This window comes from Melanotaenia boesemani, chromosome 13, assembly GCF_017639745.1.
Source record: "Melanotaenia boesemani isolate fMelBoe1 chromosome 13, fMelBoe1.pri, whole genome shotgun sequence".
NCBI classification, from domain to species: Eukaryota; Metazoa; Chordata; class Actinopteri; order Atheriniformes; family Melanotaeniidae; genus Melanotaenia; species Melanotaenia boesemani.
Genome location: NC_055694.1, coordinates 1,354,397 through 1,370,621, shown reverse-complemented (window position 1 = coordinate 1,370,621; position 16,225 = coordinate 1,354,397). Strand labels below are relative to the sequence as shown.

The window sequence follows — 16,225 nt, the reverse complement described above, 5'->3', positions numbered from 1 at the left end:
TTTTTGCATTTACACGGCGTGACGTCGGGGGTCATGTGACCAGATCATTCCAAGTAAAGATGGCGCAGTATGAGCAGATGCAGGACACGGAAATCATTTAACAAATACTTTAAGAAAAATATAACCGTCATTCTTGGTATCAAACGGCAGCGAAATGCAGTTTTACAGAGAAGTAAAACCTCCTTCCTCCTCAAAGCGAAGTCACGGGACGAGATTTTACCAGAATAACGGCTAACGTGCTAAACGCTGTTCAGCAGAAACACCCGCAAATCGCAGTACTTTGTCGAAATTTTAGAAATATCACTTTTATTTTTGCAGAACCAGGACCAGGACCAGAGAGGAGAAGAACCACACACACACAACAAACCGTTCAGAACCACTTTAGTTTATTACATTCAGAGTGTGTGTGTGTGTGTGTGTGATCGTAGAAAACATTTACACCATAAAAATACTTTTTTTTTTAATGTTTCCAGTAAACATCATGTTAAACATGATCTCAGTCCCAGAAAAATAAATCAGGCCCCACCCCCTTACATCAATCAATCCCCAGCCTATCACAGCTGAGGGGGGGAGGGGCCACATGGGCACTTTGACAGACCACAAAAACAACATGTCATTGGTCAGGCCTGTCACGTGATTACAGATGTCATGTATGTACATAATCTGAAACAAGATCCAGAACTTCCTGCCTGATTCTGCTGCAAAGCATCATGGGAGCTGCAGAAGCTGGTCTAAGGTCAGACTGACTGCAGGGGGAAGCTTTCCATGCATGATCACCTCAGCAGCTCAGACAGAAAACTGGGACCATCCGATGTTCCTAAAACAGCTGGAACATCTGGATGTGTTAGACCTGGAGGCGGAGCTAAACTTTACCCAAATCCAGGTGACACAAACTGCAGGTTCAACATCCGAAGATTAAAGATCTGAGACGGTTAAAGATGTCACTGCCATTCAAAAGAGTTCTGTGCTCTGAAGACTTCTGATGTCCGAGCAGGAAGTGTGTCAAACAGAACAAGCTAACCGGAAGTGTCTCAAACACAACAGGCTAACAGGAAGTGTGTCAAACAGAACAAGCTAACAGGAAGTGTGTCAAACAGAACAAGCTAACCGGAAGTGTCTCAAACACAACAGGCTAACAGGAAGTGTGTCAAACAGAACAAGCTAACAGGAAGTGTGTCAAACAGAACAAGCTAACAGGAAGTGTGTCAAACACAACAAGCTAACAGGAAGTGTGTCAAACACAACAGGCTAACAGGAAGTGTGTCAAACAGAACAAGCTAACAGGAAGTGTGTCAAACACAACAGGCTAACAGGAAGTGTGTCAAACACAACAAGCTAACAGGAAGTGTGTCAAACACAACAGGCTAACAGGAAGTGTGTCAAACACAACAAGCTAACAGGAAGTGTGTCAAACACAACAGGCTAACAGGAAGTGCGTCAAACACAACAGGCTAACAGGAAGTGCGTCAAACACAACAGGCTAACAGGAAGTGTCTCAAACACAACAAGCTAACCGGAAGTGCGTCAAACACAACAGGCTAACCGGAAGTGCGTCAAACACAACAGGCTAACAGGAAGTGCGTCAAACACAACAGGCTAACAGGAAGTGTGTCAAACAGAACAAGCTAACAGGAAGTGTGTCAAACACAACAGGCTAACAGGAAGTGTGTCAAACACAACAAGCTAACAGGAAGTGTGTCAAACACAACAGGCTAACAGGAAGTGTGTCAAACACAACAAGCTAACAGGAAGTGCGTCAAACACAACAGGCTAACAGGAAGTGCGTCAAACACAACAGGCTAACAGGAAGTGCGTCAAACACAACAGGCTAACAGGAAGTGCGTCAAACACAACAGGCTAACAGGAAGTGTCTCAAACACAACAAGCTAACCGGAAGTGCGTCAAACACAACAGGCTAACCGGAAGTGCGTCAAACACAACAGGCTAACCGGAAGTGCGTCAAACACAACAAGCTAACCGGAAGTGCGTCAAACACAACAGGCTAACAGGAAGTGCGTCACACACAACAAGCTAACAGGAAGTGCGTCAAACACAACAGGCTAACAGGAAGTGTGTCAAACACAACAGGCTAACAGGAAGTGTGTCAAACACAACAGGCTAACCGGAAGTGCGTCAAACACAACAAGCTAACAGGAAGTGCGTCAAACACAACAGGCTAACCGGAAGTGCGTCAAACACAACAAGCTAACAGGAAGTGCGTCAAACACAACAGGCTAACAGGAAGTGCGTCAAACACAACAGGCTAACAGGAAGTGCGTCAAACACAACAGGCTAACAGGAAGTGCGTCAAACACAACAAGCTAACAGGAAGTGCGTCAAACACAACAGGCTAACAGGAAGTGTGTCAAACACAACAGGCTAACAGGAAGTGTCTCAAACACAACAAGCTAACCGGAAGTGTCTCAAACACAACAAGCTAACCGGAAGTGCGTCAAACACAACAAGCTAACCGGAAGTGCGTCAAACACAACAGGCTAACCGGAAGTGCGTCAAACACAACAAGCTAACAGGAAGTGCGTCAAACACAACAGGCTAACAGGAAGTTGGTCAAACACAACAGGCTAACAGGAAGTGCGTCAAACACAACAGGCTAACAGGAAGTGCGTCATACACAACAGGCTAACAGGAAGTGCGTCAAACACAACAAGCTAACCGGAAGTGCGTCAAACACAACAAGCTAACCGGAAGTGTGTCAAACACAAGCTAAGAGGAAGTGTGTCAAACACAACAAGCTAACAGGAAGTGCCTCTAACATGACAAGCTAACAGGAAGTGTGTCAAACACAAGCAAACAGGAAGTGTGAAACACAAGCTAACAGGAAGTGTGAGAGACACAACAAGCAACAGGAAGTGTGTGCAGATACAGAGGAAACAAAGTGAAGATGAAAGCTCCAGTCAGACCACTGGGGGGCGCTCTCCCCCTCAGAGATCCGTATCATAGTTTTTTCACAGTAGCTGAAATAACTGGTCAGTAAAAACAGGACGTCATGTGACCTCGGAGCTACAGCTGACTGACACTGACTCAGGAAAATAGCTTTCTTTCCTGGTTCTGGTCCTCCACCGTCTCCTTGTGCAGCTCAGGATGGAGGATTGAATCAAAGAGAAGATCTGATCCAGCTCATTGGTTTCCTTTAGCTTGGTCATCACTTTTAGGAACAGTTTTTATTAATTAAGTCCTGATTGTTGATCAGAACATGTTAATAAACCTAATAAAAGTTGATCTATTCAGATTCAGAACAAGAGTTACTTTGATCTTTAATGGACAAGAGAAACATGTCTGATTACATACAGGGTTTCACTGGTAATCTGGATCATTTTCCAGGAATAAACTTGGCTGGAGGAGATTCTGATTGGTTGCTGATCAAACATTCATGTAGCGTCGTGGACGGCAGTGATGGAGGAGACCAAGTCCTGCTTTTCTTTGGAAAACAGACATGCTGATGGCGGGAAACTAAACCATGAGTCAGCTGCAGCTCCGACTGATTCCCAAACGGAGGAAATGATCCGTGTTCATGCATGAAAACAGGAAAATTCTCAGTTTTCTCAGAGTGGATGAAGGCTGAAAAAGACACGACGTTTGAGACACAAAGACGGAGATTCAGTCAGAAAAATCCCATCATGCACTGCAGCACATTAAATCTGAATGTTTAAAGGTCCGGTTCACTCAGTTACGGACTGATGTTCACATTTTAGAAAATCTGCTGGCTGAGGGGGTTTACCCAGAATGCAACGCTGTCACTGATCAGACATTCTTCATGTTCTGCTGGTGAGAAATGTTCACGTCAATCTTTAAAAATGGCTTCTTCTTCTTCCTCCTCGTGCTCTGAAAGAACCTTATCAGAGAATCTTTATAAAGACGTTTTAAGGCTTTGTTGTCTTCAAATTCGCCAGTAAGACGTAGAAAAATAAAGTCATGCCGAACGGGGAGAAAACAGTCCAACACCAAGGCTTGCGCTGCGTTTACAGGCTGGGAAATCTCAGCATCAGGAACTGATCGGAGGCAAACACCAGGGAACCCACAATAAAGGTTCTGCTTCGATTGGATAAACCTGGAGGCTCCGTCACCGACCTGGAACAGGAAAAACTGCACAATGCAGATAGTTAGAGTCAGCTGCCGAGTTACCAAGTCATCCACAGAGTTACGAAGTCAGCTGCCGAGTTATCGAGTCATCTACGAGTTACGGAGACAGCTACCGAGTTACCCACAGAGTTAGTTGCTGAGTTACCAATCATCTACAAGTTACGGAGTCTGCTGCCGACTTACCGAGTCATCCACGGAGTTACTGAGTCATCCACCGAGTTACAGAGTCAGCTGCCAAGTTACCGCGTCATCCACAGAGTTACGGAGTCAGTTGCTGAATTACTGAGTCATCCAAGAGTTATAAAGTCAGTTGCTGAGTTACTGAGTCATCCACAGAGTTACAAAGTCAGCTGCTGAGTTATTGAGTCATCCACCAAGTTACCGAGTCAGCTGCCGAGTTACCGCATCATCCACAGAGTTACGGAGTCAGTTGCTAAGTTACCAAGTCATCTATGAGTTACGGAGACAGCTACCGAGTTAATAAGTCAGTTGCCAAATTACAAAGATAGGTGAGGAGTTACCAACTCAGCTGTCAAATTAGTGTCAGCTGCTGAGTTAACAAGACAGCTGACAAGTTAACGAGTCAGTTGCAGATTACCGAGTCAGCTGACGAGTTACCATCAGTTCCTGATGCTTCAGGTGTGTGCGTGTCAGCAGCCTCATTAACACACAAGCATAGAAACATTTACAGCAGCAGCAACAAGAACAAGAACAGTCATCAGGTTACCATGGAAACCACAGCTAGCATCAGGAAAAAGAACAGTCTTCAGTTTTTAGAGTGTGTTAAATTGTGTGTGTGACGTCACATATCAATATCATCATCATCTGATAACTTCATCTCTTCAGGCTCCAGACTCACGTTTCCGTTCTGATCTTCTGAATTTAAACAAGTTTTCATTTTTAATGCTTCTGACTAAAACATCAACAATGTGGATTCAACTGATCAGTTTTCATCGTCCCAGGATTCCGACCTAAAATTCCTGGTTTTCCAGTAGCTTTGGTAGGAAAATGCAACAAAAATGTTTTTTTTTTCTTGTAAAATATTACTCATTAGATTCATGGCAACAATAAGAATTAAAATTCTCAATCCGACTTTGTCACTTAGACACGACCCGGTGGACCGGACCAGAACCTGGTCCAGCAACGAAGACGGTCTGGAGCGCCTCAGAGATGAGGGACATCAGAAGTTCTGATCACATGAAGTTTCATGTCCTGGAAACGCGGAGCGAGCGTCTGAGCCCTCGGTGGGTCTTCAGTGTTTTTCAGGAAACATGTTTTTGTCCCAGAATCAAACTTGTGACATCTCTGCACATTTCCCGCTCTGAATACAAAAACTTCCGCAACAAAAAGCAAGAAAATCCAGATAAGTTCTGTCCCGAGAGCAGCTCAGGGAAACCTGGAACGCTGCGGATCACGTCCATCAACCAACGTCCTTCTCTGTGATTGGTCGGCTCAGAGTGATGCCCAGTCCAATGACAGGCCGCACATAACTGCAGGAAGGCGTGGCCTGAAAAACAGCCAATAAGAATAAAGCAGAAAACTTTAAACATCCTAAAGTAGTTTTTGAAGGAATCCAACAGAAGTTGGGTCAGAGAATGTCCTCTGGCATGACCCGGTTCTGCTCAGATACAAACACCAAAGTTCACCAACTGGAAACACAAATAAACAAAATGATTTAAAACCATCTGATGAAGAGAAAACGTCTCCGGCCTGCAGGGCCTCCGTCCATCCGTCCTCGTTTCATCCTTTAACGTTAGAGGAGTTCTGGCTGGAGTCGTTCTCCAGAATCAGAACCTGGAATTAGTCATCACTCAGAGAACAGAAACTGGTTCCTGCTGCTGAACAAATCCTCTTCCTCATCTGTCTCTTGACACATTCAGGGTCCAAGAATCAGGTTTTCCTTCAGCCCCTCTGTGAGGAGGACCTGGGACATCCTCCAGCTTCTGGATGCTAAAAACCAGGGAAGTCTTCGTGGTTCAAACCTGACGCTGCAGAAACACTTCATGGTTATGAAAGGAGCCTTTCAGAGTCCAGATCCAGTTTTCCTCTGTAGCTCCAGAAAGGAGGGGGTGTTCAGGTGAAGCTGTGCCCAGCAAGGAGCTGCACAAGTAGGGCATTGAGCTCAGGGCTTCTGGGGTCCGGGGGACAGAACCACGGGGGTGGAGAGGCCGTCCACGCTCAGAGCCGGGATGTGGATCTGGTTACTGCCGTTAGACGGAAACTGCAGAGAAACAGAAGGAGGTTAAAATGTTGAAATCATTACCACATTTTTTTCCGTAAGGTTTCAACTAATCTCATGAGGATGGAGTCTGACTTCCAGAACCTGTTACAGGAACAGGAAGTCCAACTGGAACCTGCTGCCGGTCTGGTGTGAAAGAATCCTGAGCGTTCATTCTGCAGCTGCACCACCAGGAGGCGACAAAGCGCCACCATGACACGGTTCAGCAGGTACAGCTGATCCTGCTCAGGCGCAGACGTTACCCGTTTCACCAGGTCTGCCACCAGAACCCGAAACCATCAGGAAACCTTCAGGTTCCAGGTTCTGGTAAACTAAGAGAAAATAATCTGAGCCGCTCCTCAGAAACCAAACCAGGAAGTGACTCTCAGCTCCACCTGCTCATGTCTGTTTGGCTCAGCTGTTCCTCCACCTGCTGAATGATGCCTTCACAGTACCTTCAGAAAGTATTCATACCCAAACAATCTGAGAGGGCTGTTTGGATTTGTCCTGAACTCTAATTCTAATCCAGCTGTCTTTAAAATCACCTAAATGCAACTCAGGCTCCTAAAAAGTCGTCTGAACTGTAAATAAAAGCAGAATCTCATCGTGTTGTATTCCCAGAAGAAGATCACCAACATGTCAAAGGAAGAAACTGGAATTTTATCATGTGATGGAAAATATGAGAGGATTCTTCTAGACCGGGTTCAGATTCTCCATCACATGGTGAAATGTCTCCTCGTTGGTGTGACGTTTCTCTTCTGCTGGGAATAAAAGATGTGACGGATTCTGGTTCGTTCAGGGCCGACGGTGTGAGTGAACCTTTAATAACTTCACCAGATGACAGATGGAGGAAAAGCAGAGCCAGAAACCTGCAGACACACCAGAACCTGGACTCGTACCTTTATGGGGACCTACTGCAGAGCTGGTGTGAATGCAGCGAGTCCTCACAGAGACAGGAAGGTACACGTGTGTGTTTGTCCTGGACCGGGTTCAGGTCCATGCAGAGCTCAGCGGGTCCATCTCTGCTGAGCGTTCTGTGTGGGAGTAACTGCACATATGTGTTATTACCAACATGGGACGCCTTCATGTTCATATCCCATCTTTTATCTGGACTCAGTGGTTCTGGGAGGACCAACGAGTCCAAGCGGTGTCCTTCTGGATGGAAAAAGGATTTGCTCTGATCTGAGCTCTGACCCGTGTTATCAGCTGGATTTTACATGTTCAGACTGAGAGGAAGCTGCACACAGCAGCAGTGAGTCCCAGCTCTATTAGATCTGGACCGAAGGAGACCGGTTCTCATGTCCACAACATTTAATGGTCAGTGAAGACCTCCTGATCTGGATCGGTAATGTTAGTCAGTTTGAGCACAGTTTAAGACCTCTGCTTCCTGACGGAGCTGAATCCACCGAGCTCGTTTCAGATCCATTAGCAGGAAAACGGTCACTACAGGAAGTCCATGAAAGCAGCTCGTCTTCATTTTCTACCTGCTCTGCTCCCCCATCGTCCTCTTCATCAGGACCGCCTTCTAGTACCGGGTCGTCCTCTTCATCAGGACCGCCTCCTAGTAACGGGTCGTCCTCTTCATCAGGACCGCCTTCCAGTACCGGGTCGTCCTCTTCATCAGGACCGCCTCCTAGTACCGGGTCGTCCTCTTCATCAGGACCGCCTCCTAGTACCGGGTCGTCCTCTTCATCAGGTCCACCTTCTAGTACCGGGTCGTCCTCTTCATCAGGACCGCCTTCTAGTACCGGGTCATCCTCTTCATCAGGACCGCCTTCTAGTACCGGGTCGTCCTCTTAATCAGGACCGCCTTCTAGTACCGGGTCGTCCTCTTCATCAGGTCCACCTTCTAGTACCGGGTCGTCCTCTTCATCAGGACCACCTTCTAGTACCGGGTCATCCTCTTCATCAGGACCGCCTTCTAGTACCGGGTCGTCCTCTTAATCAGGACCGCCTTCTAGTACCGGGTCGTCCTCTTCATCAGGTCCACCTTCTAGTACCGGGTCGTCCTCTTCATCAGGTCCACCTTCTAGTACCGGGTCATCCTCTTCATCAGGACCGCCTTCTAGTACCGGGTCGTCCTCTTAATCAGGACCGCCTTCTAGTACCGGGTCGTCCTCTTCATCAGGTCCACCTTCTAGTACCGGGTCGTCCTCTTCATCAGGACCACCTTCTAGTACCGGGTCGTCCTCTTCATCAGGTCCACCTTCTAGTACCGGGTCGTCCTCTTCATCGGGACCACCTTCTAGTACCGGGTCGTCCTCTTCATCGGGTCCACGTTCTAGTACCGGGTCGTCCTCTTCATCGGGACCACCTTCTAGTACCGGGTCGTCCTCTTCATCAGGTCCACCTTCTAGTACCGGGTCGTCCTCTTCATCGGGACCACCTTCTAGTACCGGGTCGTCCTCTTCATCAGGTCCACCTTCTAGTACCGGGTCGTCCTCTTCATCAGGACCGCCTTCTAGTACCGGGTCGTCCTCTTCATCAGGTCCACCTTCTAGTACCGGGTCGTCCTCTTCATCAGGACCGCCTTCTAGTACCGGGTCGTCCTCTTCATCAGGTCCACCTTCTAGTACCGGGTCGTCCTCTTCATCAGGACCGCCTTCTAGTACCGGGTCGTCCTCTTCATCAGGTCTATCTTCTAGTACCGGGTCGTCCTCTTCATCAGGTCCACCTTCTAGTACCGGGTCGTCCTCTTCATCAGGACCGCCTTCTAGTACCGGGTCGTCCTCTTCATCAGGACCGCCTTCTAGTACCGGGTCGTCCTCTTAATCAGGACCGCCTTCTAGTACTGGGTCGTCCTCTTCATCAGGTCCACCTTCTAGTACCGGGTCGTCCTCTTCATCAGGACCACCTTCTAGTACCGGGTCGTCCTCTTCATCAGGTCCACCTTCTAGTACCGCGTCGTCCTCTTCATCGGGACCACCTTCTAGTACCGGGTCGTCCTCTTCATCGGGTCCACGTTCTAGTACCGGGTCGGACCTTTTTAATCCTGGTGTGATAGATGAAGGTGGTGGTGGAAACCTTCCTCAGAGGTTTTCTCCATATTAACATGACAGCATCACACAGTTGCTGCAGGTTTGTCGGCTGCATCCATGATGAGAATCTCCCGTTCCACCACATCCCAAAGCTGCTCTACTGGACTGAGATCTGGTGGCTGTGGAGGCCGTTGGAGTCCAGTGAACTCATCGTCATGTTCTAGAAAGCAGGTGGAGATGATCTGAGCTTTGTGACATGGTGCATTATCCTGCTGGAAGTAGCATCAGAAGATGCTCCACTGTGGTCATAAAGGGATGGACATGGTCAGCAACAATACTCAGGTAGGCTGTGCTGGTTAAACCAGGACACGTTGGTACTAAGGGGCCCAAAGTGGGCCAAGAAAATCTCCCCCCACCATTACACCAGCAGCAGCCTGAAGCGTTGATCCAAGGCAGGATGGATCCATGTTTTCATGATGTTTCCAGCAGATTCTGAGCCGAGCATCTGAATGTGGAGCTGAAATGGAGACTCGTCACTAGACTAGACTAGACTAGACTAGACTAGAATAGAATAGAACAGTGTCTGAGTGTGTTTGAGCTCTGTGGGCTCAGTGTATTACCTGGAAGGAGAGTTTGGCCGGCGAGCGAGGAGCGATGGGACTGAGCGTGCTCCAGAAGTGGATGGTGGAGGGGAGCGCGTTGGGAGTCAGCAGGACTGGAGTCTGGACAGCAGACAGGAGAACTCATGAGAACTGACACAGACCAAGACGTTGCGTCTGTGTCAGTCATGTCCTGGTGCGTTTAAGGTCAAGCAACAATCACACACATACACCAGTGTTTACCAGAGCGTGGGAGGTGATGACAGTCGGCGTGAGCGTGTTGGTCGCTGATCCAGGAGCCAGTAAACTGCTGACGGCTGCATTCACCTGCAGAGGAAACAGGAAGTGACGTGACAGCAGTTTTAACAGAGGTTTGCTTGTGTGGCTGACCGGGCTTCCCACACGTAGACCGATGTGTGGCGCAGCACCGCAGATTGAACTCCAAGCTCCACAGTTCCCACCTCGCCCTCCTTGATGCTGTCTCAAGCATAAAATCTGAATATTTTAAGAAACATCTTTATTAGATGTCCTGCAACCGCTCAATGTCGATCAACCCGCACATCACTGATACGAGCACACGCCCTGACAGCTGATTGGCCCACTCCTCCTCTCCACGAACAACCCACGAGACCAATAAGAAGCCCCGAAGCAGCGGGACATTTGGTACAGAGAAGACGGTCGACCACGTCTGAAGTTCACAAAGGTTAGCATGATATGCTGCACTCAAACGCCTGCCCTGAGTCAGCATCTAACGCTGGCGACAGTGCAGACGCTGCTCCGCCTCCTCCACCCTCCCTCTCCTGTTGCTCCTGGTAATCAGCGTGATTGTCGTTGATCAGCTGATCTCTCCTCGCAAACATTCAGCTCGTGTTGAGGAGGAAACTAGCAGGACGTTGAGGCGAAACAGTGGAGTTTTAATTGTTTGCATTTATTTTTTATTACTCTGATTGCTAGCTGAGGTTCGCTGGTTCACCAGCGGTTCCCTCTGCTGGTTGGAAACCCCCAGACGGACCAGGTTCAGGTTTCTAGTGAGAGAAACAACGAGGTGAAACAAGAGCAGGTCTTCTCTAAACCACAGGTTCGTCTTTTAGGAGCCATGAATGAGGTGAAGCGGAATCATGAACAGGTTCTAAAAACGGATCAGAGCAGCTTCTCTAACCAAGTGATGGGAAGGATTTATATGCAGGGGCGTGTCTAGAAACATTTTCATGAGGGGGGGGCTGACCAGGAAAAGGGGAAACAAATAAATAATTTTCTGTTTTTTTAAGCCCCAGACTTTAGAAAATAATAAGCTGATTATTACAACTTGAGTGGCCATCAGATGTCAGCTGTGTTAAACAAACAGCAAATGACATTTTCCCGTTTTACAGCATATAGAAACGCATTACACGCTGCATTCACTGACACTAGGGACATCTGAAGTTTACCTAAGTGAAGGTTAGTTTACACTTAATATTTGTTAGCAGCTCCTTTCCCCCACCATGCCTCTCTATGCAGATACACAGCCTGATGGGAAAATAGGTGTTTTACCTATTTCACTAAAATACCAATTATAAGTGTGAGAACGCCGCCCGCTGCATACACTCCACCAGTCACCACGACATCTGTGGGACACACTGCCGACCAACTCACCTTATCCAGGGAAAGGCCGGGAGGGAGGGACGGGGACGAGGGAAGCTCCAGCCCCCGCGGCTTCTTTGGTTTGGGGGGAGCAGCTTCCGACGTCGGGGTCACCGCTGGTGAGGATGCCGCTGGAGCGATGGAGGGATCTGACAGAGAGAGAGAAACTGAAACATGGACGACCTGAGCTCAAGCTCTAGTGTCTGTACAGCAGTCAGTCTGATCCAGTTTCATCTCATGTTAGCAAAAAAAGCCGTTACGGGTGCAGACGGGAGAAACCCTCCTGTTCCCAGGTAGAAATGGGAAAAATTAGAAACTACGTTGAACATCTTTTCTTGTGGAAGTGGATGAAACCACTAGAGGTTTTGGGAGTTGTTAGACAACATGATGCATGGATCTGAACCCTACCTGCTGCAGCTCACTACATAAAAACAGACTGGTGTGAAAGTAAACTGCAAGGCGTTATCGTGTTGATGTTTCTACCTGATCTACGGTCTTAGTCCGGCTTCTTTTCTCTCGTTTTACTTTGCTTATTGTAAGTTGTTTGATTATTTGTTCTCTAAAAATGAATACAACTAAAACAACCTGCAAATCAAATTCACTCTCGGTATTAGCATAAACTGTTAGCATTAGCTGTAAACATAAGCATGAACTGATAGCATTAGAACTTGCTGTTAGCATTAGCATAAACTGTAAGCATTAGCTGTAAACATAAGCATGAACTGATAGCATTAGCATCCGCTGTTAGCATTAGCATAAACTGTTAGCATTAGCTGTAAACATAAGCATGAACTGATGGAATTAGAACTCGCTGTTAGCATTAGCATAAACTGTTAGCATTAGCTGAAAACATAAGCATGAACTGATAGCATTAGCATCCGCTGTTAGCATTAGCATAAACTGTAAGCATTAGCTGTAAACATAAGCATGAACTGATAGCATTAAGCATCCGCTGTTAGCATTAGCATAAACTGTTAGCATTAGCTGTAAACATAAGCATGAACTGATAGAATTAGAACTCGCTGTTAGCATTAGCATAAACTGTTAGCATTAGCTGTAAACATAAGCATGAACTGATAGCATTAGCATCCGCTGTTAGCATTAGCATAAACTGTTAGCATCAGTTGTAAACATAAGCATGAACTGATAGCATTAGCATCCGCTGTTAGCATTAGCATAAACTGTTAGCATTAGCTGTAAACATAAGCATGAACTGATAGAATTAGAACTCGCTGTTAGCATTAGCATAAACTGTTAGCATTAGCTGTAAACATAAGCATGAACTGATAGAATTAGAACTCGCTGTTAGCATTAGCATAAACTGTAAGCATTAGCTGTAAACATAAGCATGAACTGATAGCATTAGCATCCGCTGTTAGCATTAGCATAAACTGTTAGCATTAGCTGTAAACATAAGCATGAACTGATAGCATTAGAACTCGCTGTTAGCATTAGCATAAACTGTAAGCATTAGCTGTAAACATAAGCATGAACTGATAGCATTAGCATCCGCTGTTAGCATTAGCATAAACTGTTAGCATTAGCTGTAAACATAAGCATGAACTGATAGAATTAGAACTCGCTGTTAGCATTAGCATAAACTGTAAGCATTAGCTGTAAACATAAGCATGAACTGATAGCATTAGCATAAACTGTTAGCATTAGCTGTAAAAATAAGCATGAACTGATAGCATTAGCGTCTGCTGTTAGCATTAGGATAAACTCTTAGCATTTTGTAACAAAACTAACCGCAAACTAAGCGGTTGAATGTGGTTCTGATTCCCGTTACCTGTACGTGTGTCTTTGGCCCCCTCCTCTGCACCGCCCTCCCCTCCTACCTGCTGAACCCTGTCCCCAGGCTCCATGCAGGGGGGGGGCGGGCTCTCCACAATGGTGAGGGGGGGTGATGGTTCCCCTGACCCACAGATCAGCTGAGGAACCTGAAAAGCAGAGCAGAGGAAAGCTGTCAGGAAGAAACAAGAGGACAAGGTGAAATGACATCATCATGTGATGTCATCATATCTTGTGACATCATCACCATCTCCTCTGCTTACCTCCTCCACCTGCTTCCTTTCCAGGGCCACCATCTCCAGCAGCTCCTCCTCTGACGGCAGGTTCTCCTCCTTGATGACGATGGGCAGAGGAGGTGGGTGGGCGGTGGGTGGAGACAGGAGAGAGGGGGGAGGGGCTGTAATGGCTCCTTGTTGCTGCTGTGACTGTTGGGGGGTTGGGGGGTTGATGATGACGAAGACGGGTGGGGGGTGAGTTGGGTGAGGAGCCGGGTGGGGGTGAGGGGGGAAGGTAGTGGCATTGGTAACGCCCCCACAGTCATCCTGCTGCGGCCCCTGTGGGCCCACAGATACATGGGGAGGGGGGACAGGACTGATGGCCCCGCCCACAGGTCCGAGAGGAATAAGGGGGGTGAGAGAGGAGGGGTCCCCAACGTTGGTTAGATAAATCTGAGGAGGGTCATTCAGGGGGGGGCCCGGAGGGTTCTGTGGAATGACGAGACAGTTCTGGTCACCAAACAGGACCAGCATGCATGAGCTGTAATGGTAGTAAAGGATTTAACTCTGGAATCAACTGGAGGTTTGTCTCCTGGGAGGTGGGTGCAGCTACCTGTGTATAGGAGTGACCGAGTGGGGGCGGAGCCTGCAACTAACCTGTGATTGGCTGGTGGTGTTGGCGGGTATCTGCGGGCTGAGAGCTGGTGTCGGACAGGGAGACGTGTGAGTAACGATCACCTGGAGAGCAGAGTCAACAGCGCCACCCACTGATGGCGAGGACTGAGACTCAGGTAGGACACAGACCTGAGGAAGAGGAGGAAGAAAGAAAAGATGCAGTCATCTGATTAGAGGAGCTGACCTCAAAGTTTTCAGGTTTGATGCCTGACACATTTCATAAACTACTCGATGGAAAACCATTTTCAGGTTTTGTCTCATTGATTGGCATCTTAAATGTTTTATTGAGCCTTTTTCCGATTTATTTTGAATCTGCTCACCTCTCTAGACATGCGGTCAGCTTTGGGGGCGGGGTCTTGCTGCAGCAGGACCTCTGATTTGACCGGCCGTGGGTTGGGTGGGGTCTGCAGTGATTGGATGGTGAAGGTGGAGTAGAGACCGGACTTCATGTAGTCGTTTCTGGAGCTTTTCTGGGAGCTGCTGGGTGATGAGCGCTGTGGATCAGAAAACTAGCCAATCAGAGCACTGAAGCCACACCCCCACGGATACAAGCCTAACACATGAAGTCAGGTGTACCTGGGGTAAGCCTTTAGACGGGCAGGTGGAGGCCATGAGGCCTTTTAACTGGCTGTTTGGGTCCAAGACGTCTCTCTTTGGACCCTCCTCTGAGCTGCGGACCCCTTCGGGCGCCGTCGGGTCAGGCTGACTCACAAACTTGTAGACGAACTTCTGACCACTCACCTTCTTGATGATGTTCTGAAAGAAGAGGACGATGAGGTCACTCACGGGGTAACCAATGAGCTTCCTGACGGTACTCTGCTAGAATTCCTGTAGATGTCAGAACTTAACAGAACGTTTAGCAAACAGAAGCTGGTTACTGTGTGACCAACAGGCTTTACAAAACACCTCACAGCCAGCAGCTATGAAACATAAAACCTCATGGGGAGCTGGTCCATGTCAGGCGGTTTCAAACCAACATCCTCTTCATCACATGCAGCTCCACAGCTGATTTGTGCTTTGTGGTTCAAAATCAGCTGATGATTTAGAGTGATGTGGAGATACTGGAGGGTATGTGGTTCAAGATGGCGGCAGCCACTGATGCAGCGGCCCGGCGCTCACCACGTAGCGCAGCTGGACTCATGGCTATGCAATGAGCAGCTTCTCATTCAGCCATGTGGAAGACACGTCCTGTAGTCCTGGAAAGGATGCTGGATGTTCGACTGAGCACATAGTAAAAACTGGTGGGGAAGAAATGTGGTCATAAAAATATCCTGCATGATGGTGATCGGTCAGCACCTAAACTCAGGGATGTAACAGTGAAAGGAAGAACGTTTCCACACAAACCCTGTGGATGGGGAGCTCCCCCATTACACCGTCCACAGGTTTCCATCAATGAACCACCAACAGCAGATCGCAGACGTCAGCCATTTTCTGGATCCTGTTCATGTCTGTGAAGCTGGAGCTGCTGGACCATCAGAACCATGTCCGAACTGATGGGTGTGTGGTGGTGAGACTGTCCTACCTTGTCGTAGTAGTATCTGAGAGCACGGCTCAGCTTGTCGTAGTTCATGTTGTGCTTGTTCTTGCGGAGCCCCCACAGGCGTGCCACCTCCTCAGCATCCAGGAGCTTGAACTCTCCATCCTCACCTGTCCAGGAGATCAGGTGACGCTGCTGCTGGTCCTCCAGCAGGTGGAGCAGGAACTGCCACAGAGTGATGGACGGGTCCATGGCTGAAGAGACACAAAGACAGTCCAGATTCTAATGTCTCACCAGGGACAAGTTGTCATGTATCCCTGTCCAAACACACCTGAGTCAATTTAATGAGTCTGTGTGGAACCTGTTTAGCTGCTAGATCCATTTAATTTGATTCAGGTCTGTCGAAGCAGGAACACCTTAAAAACCTACTGGATTGTGGCCCTCGTAGGACCAGATTCAGTAGCCCAGACCTAAAGGGTAAGCTCCATCACCATTTACGCCACAGAGTTACGTAGCACTGCTCCGGAGACACTGATGGTGATAGAAGAGGT

At 47.9% G+C, this 16,225-nt stretch overlaps 1 protein-coding gene across 1 annotated transcript in view; it reads right to left on the bottom strand.

The window, feature by feature from the left end:
- Positions 1–3,873: 3,873 nt before the first annotated feature.
- Positions 3,874–16,225, bottom strand: part of elk1 (ETS transcription factor ELK1) — a 24,159-nt gene continuing 11,807 nt past the window's right edge. The window contains exons 2-11 of the mRNA XM_042002997.1: positions 15,720–15,928; positions 14,774–14,953; positions 14,518–14,691; positions 14,180–14,326; positions 13,571–14,011; positions 13,306–13,456; positions 11,529–11,665; positions 10,140–10,223; positions 9,918–10,019; positions 3,874–6,322 (exon numbers count right to left, since the gene is read on the bottom strand). Of these exons, the coding sequence (XP_041858931.1) occupies positions 6,224–6,322; positions 9,918–10,019; positions 10,140–10,223; positions 11,529–11,665; positions 13,306–13,456; positions 13,571–14,011; positions 14,180–14,326; positions 14,518–14,691; positions 14,774–14,953; positions 15,720–15,928 (1,724 nt within the window). The 3' untranslated portion in view covers positions 3,874–6,223. The remainder of the gene's footprint in view (positions 6,323–9,917; positions 10,020–10,139; positions 10,224–11,528; positions 11,666–13,305; positions 13,457–13,570; positions 14,012–14,179; positions 14,327–14,517; positions 14,692–14,773; positions 14,954–15,719; positions 15,929–16,225) is intronic.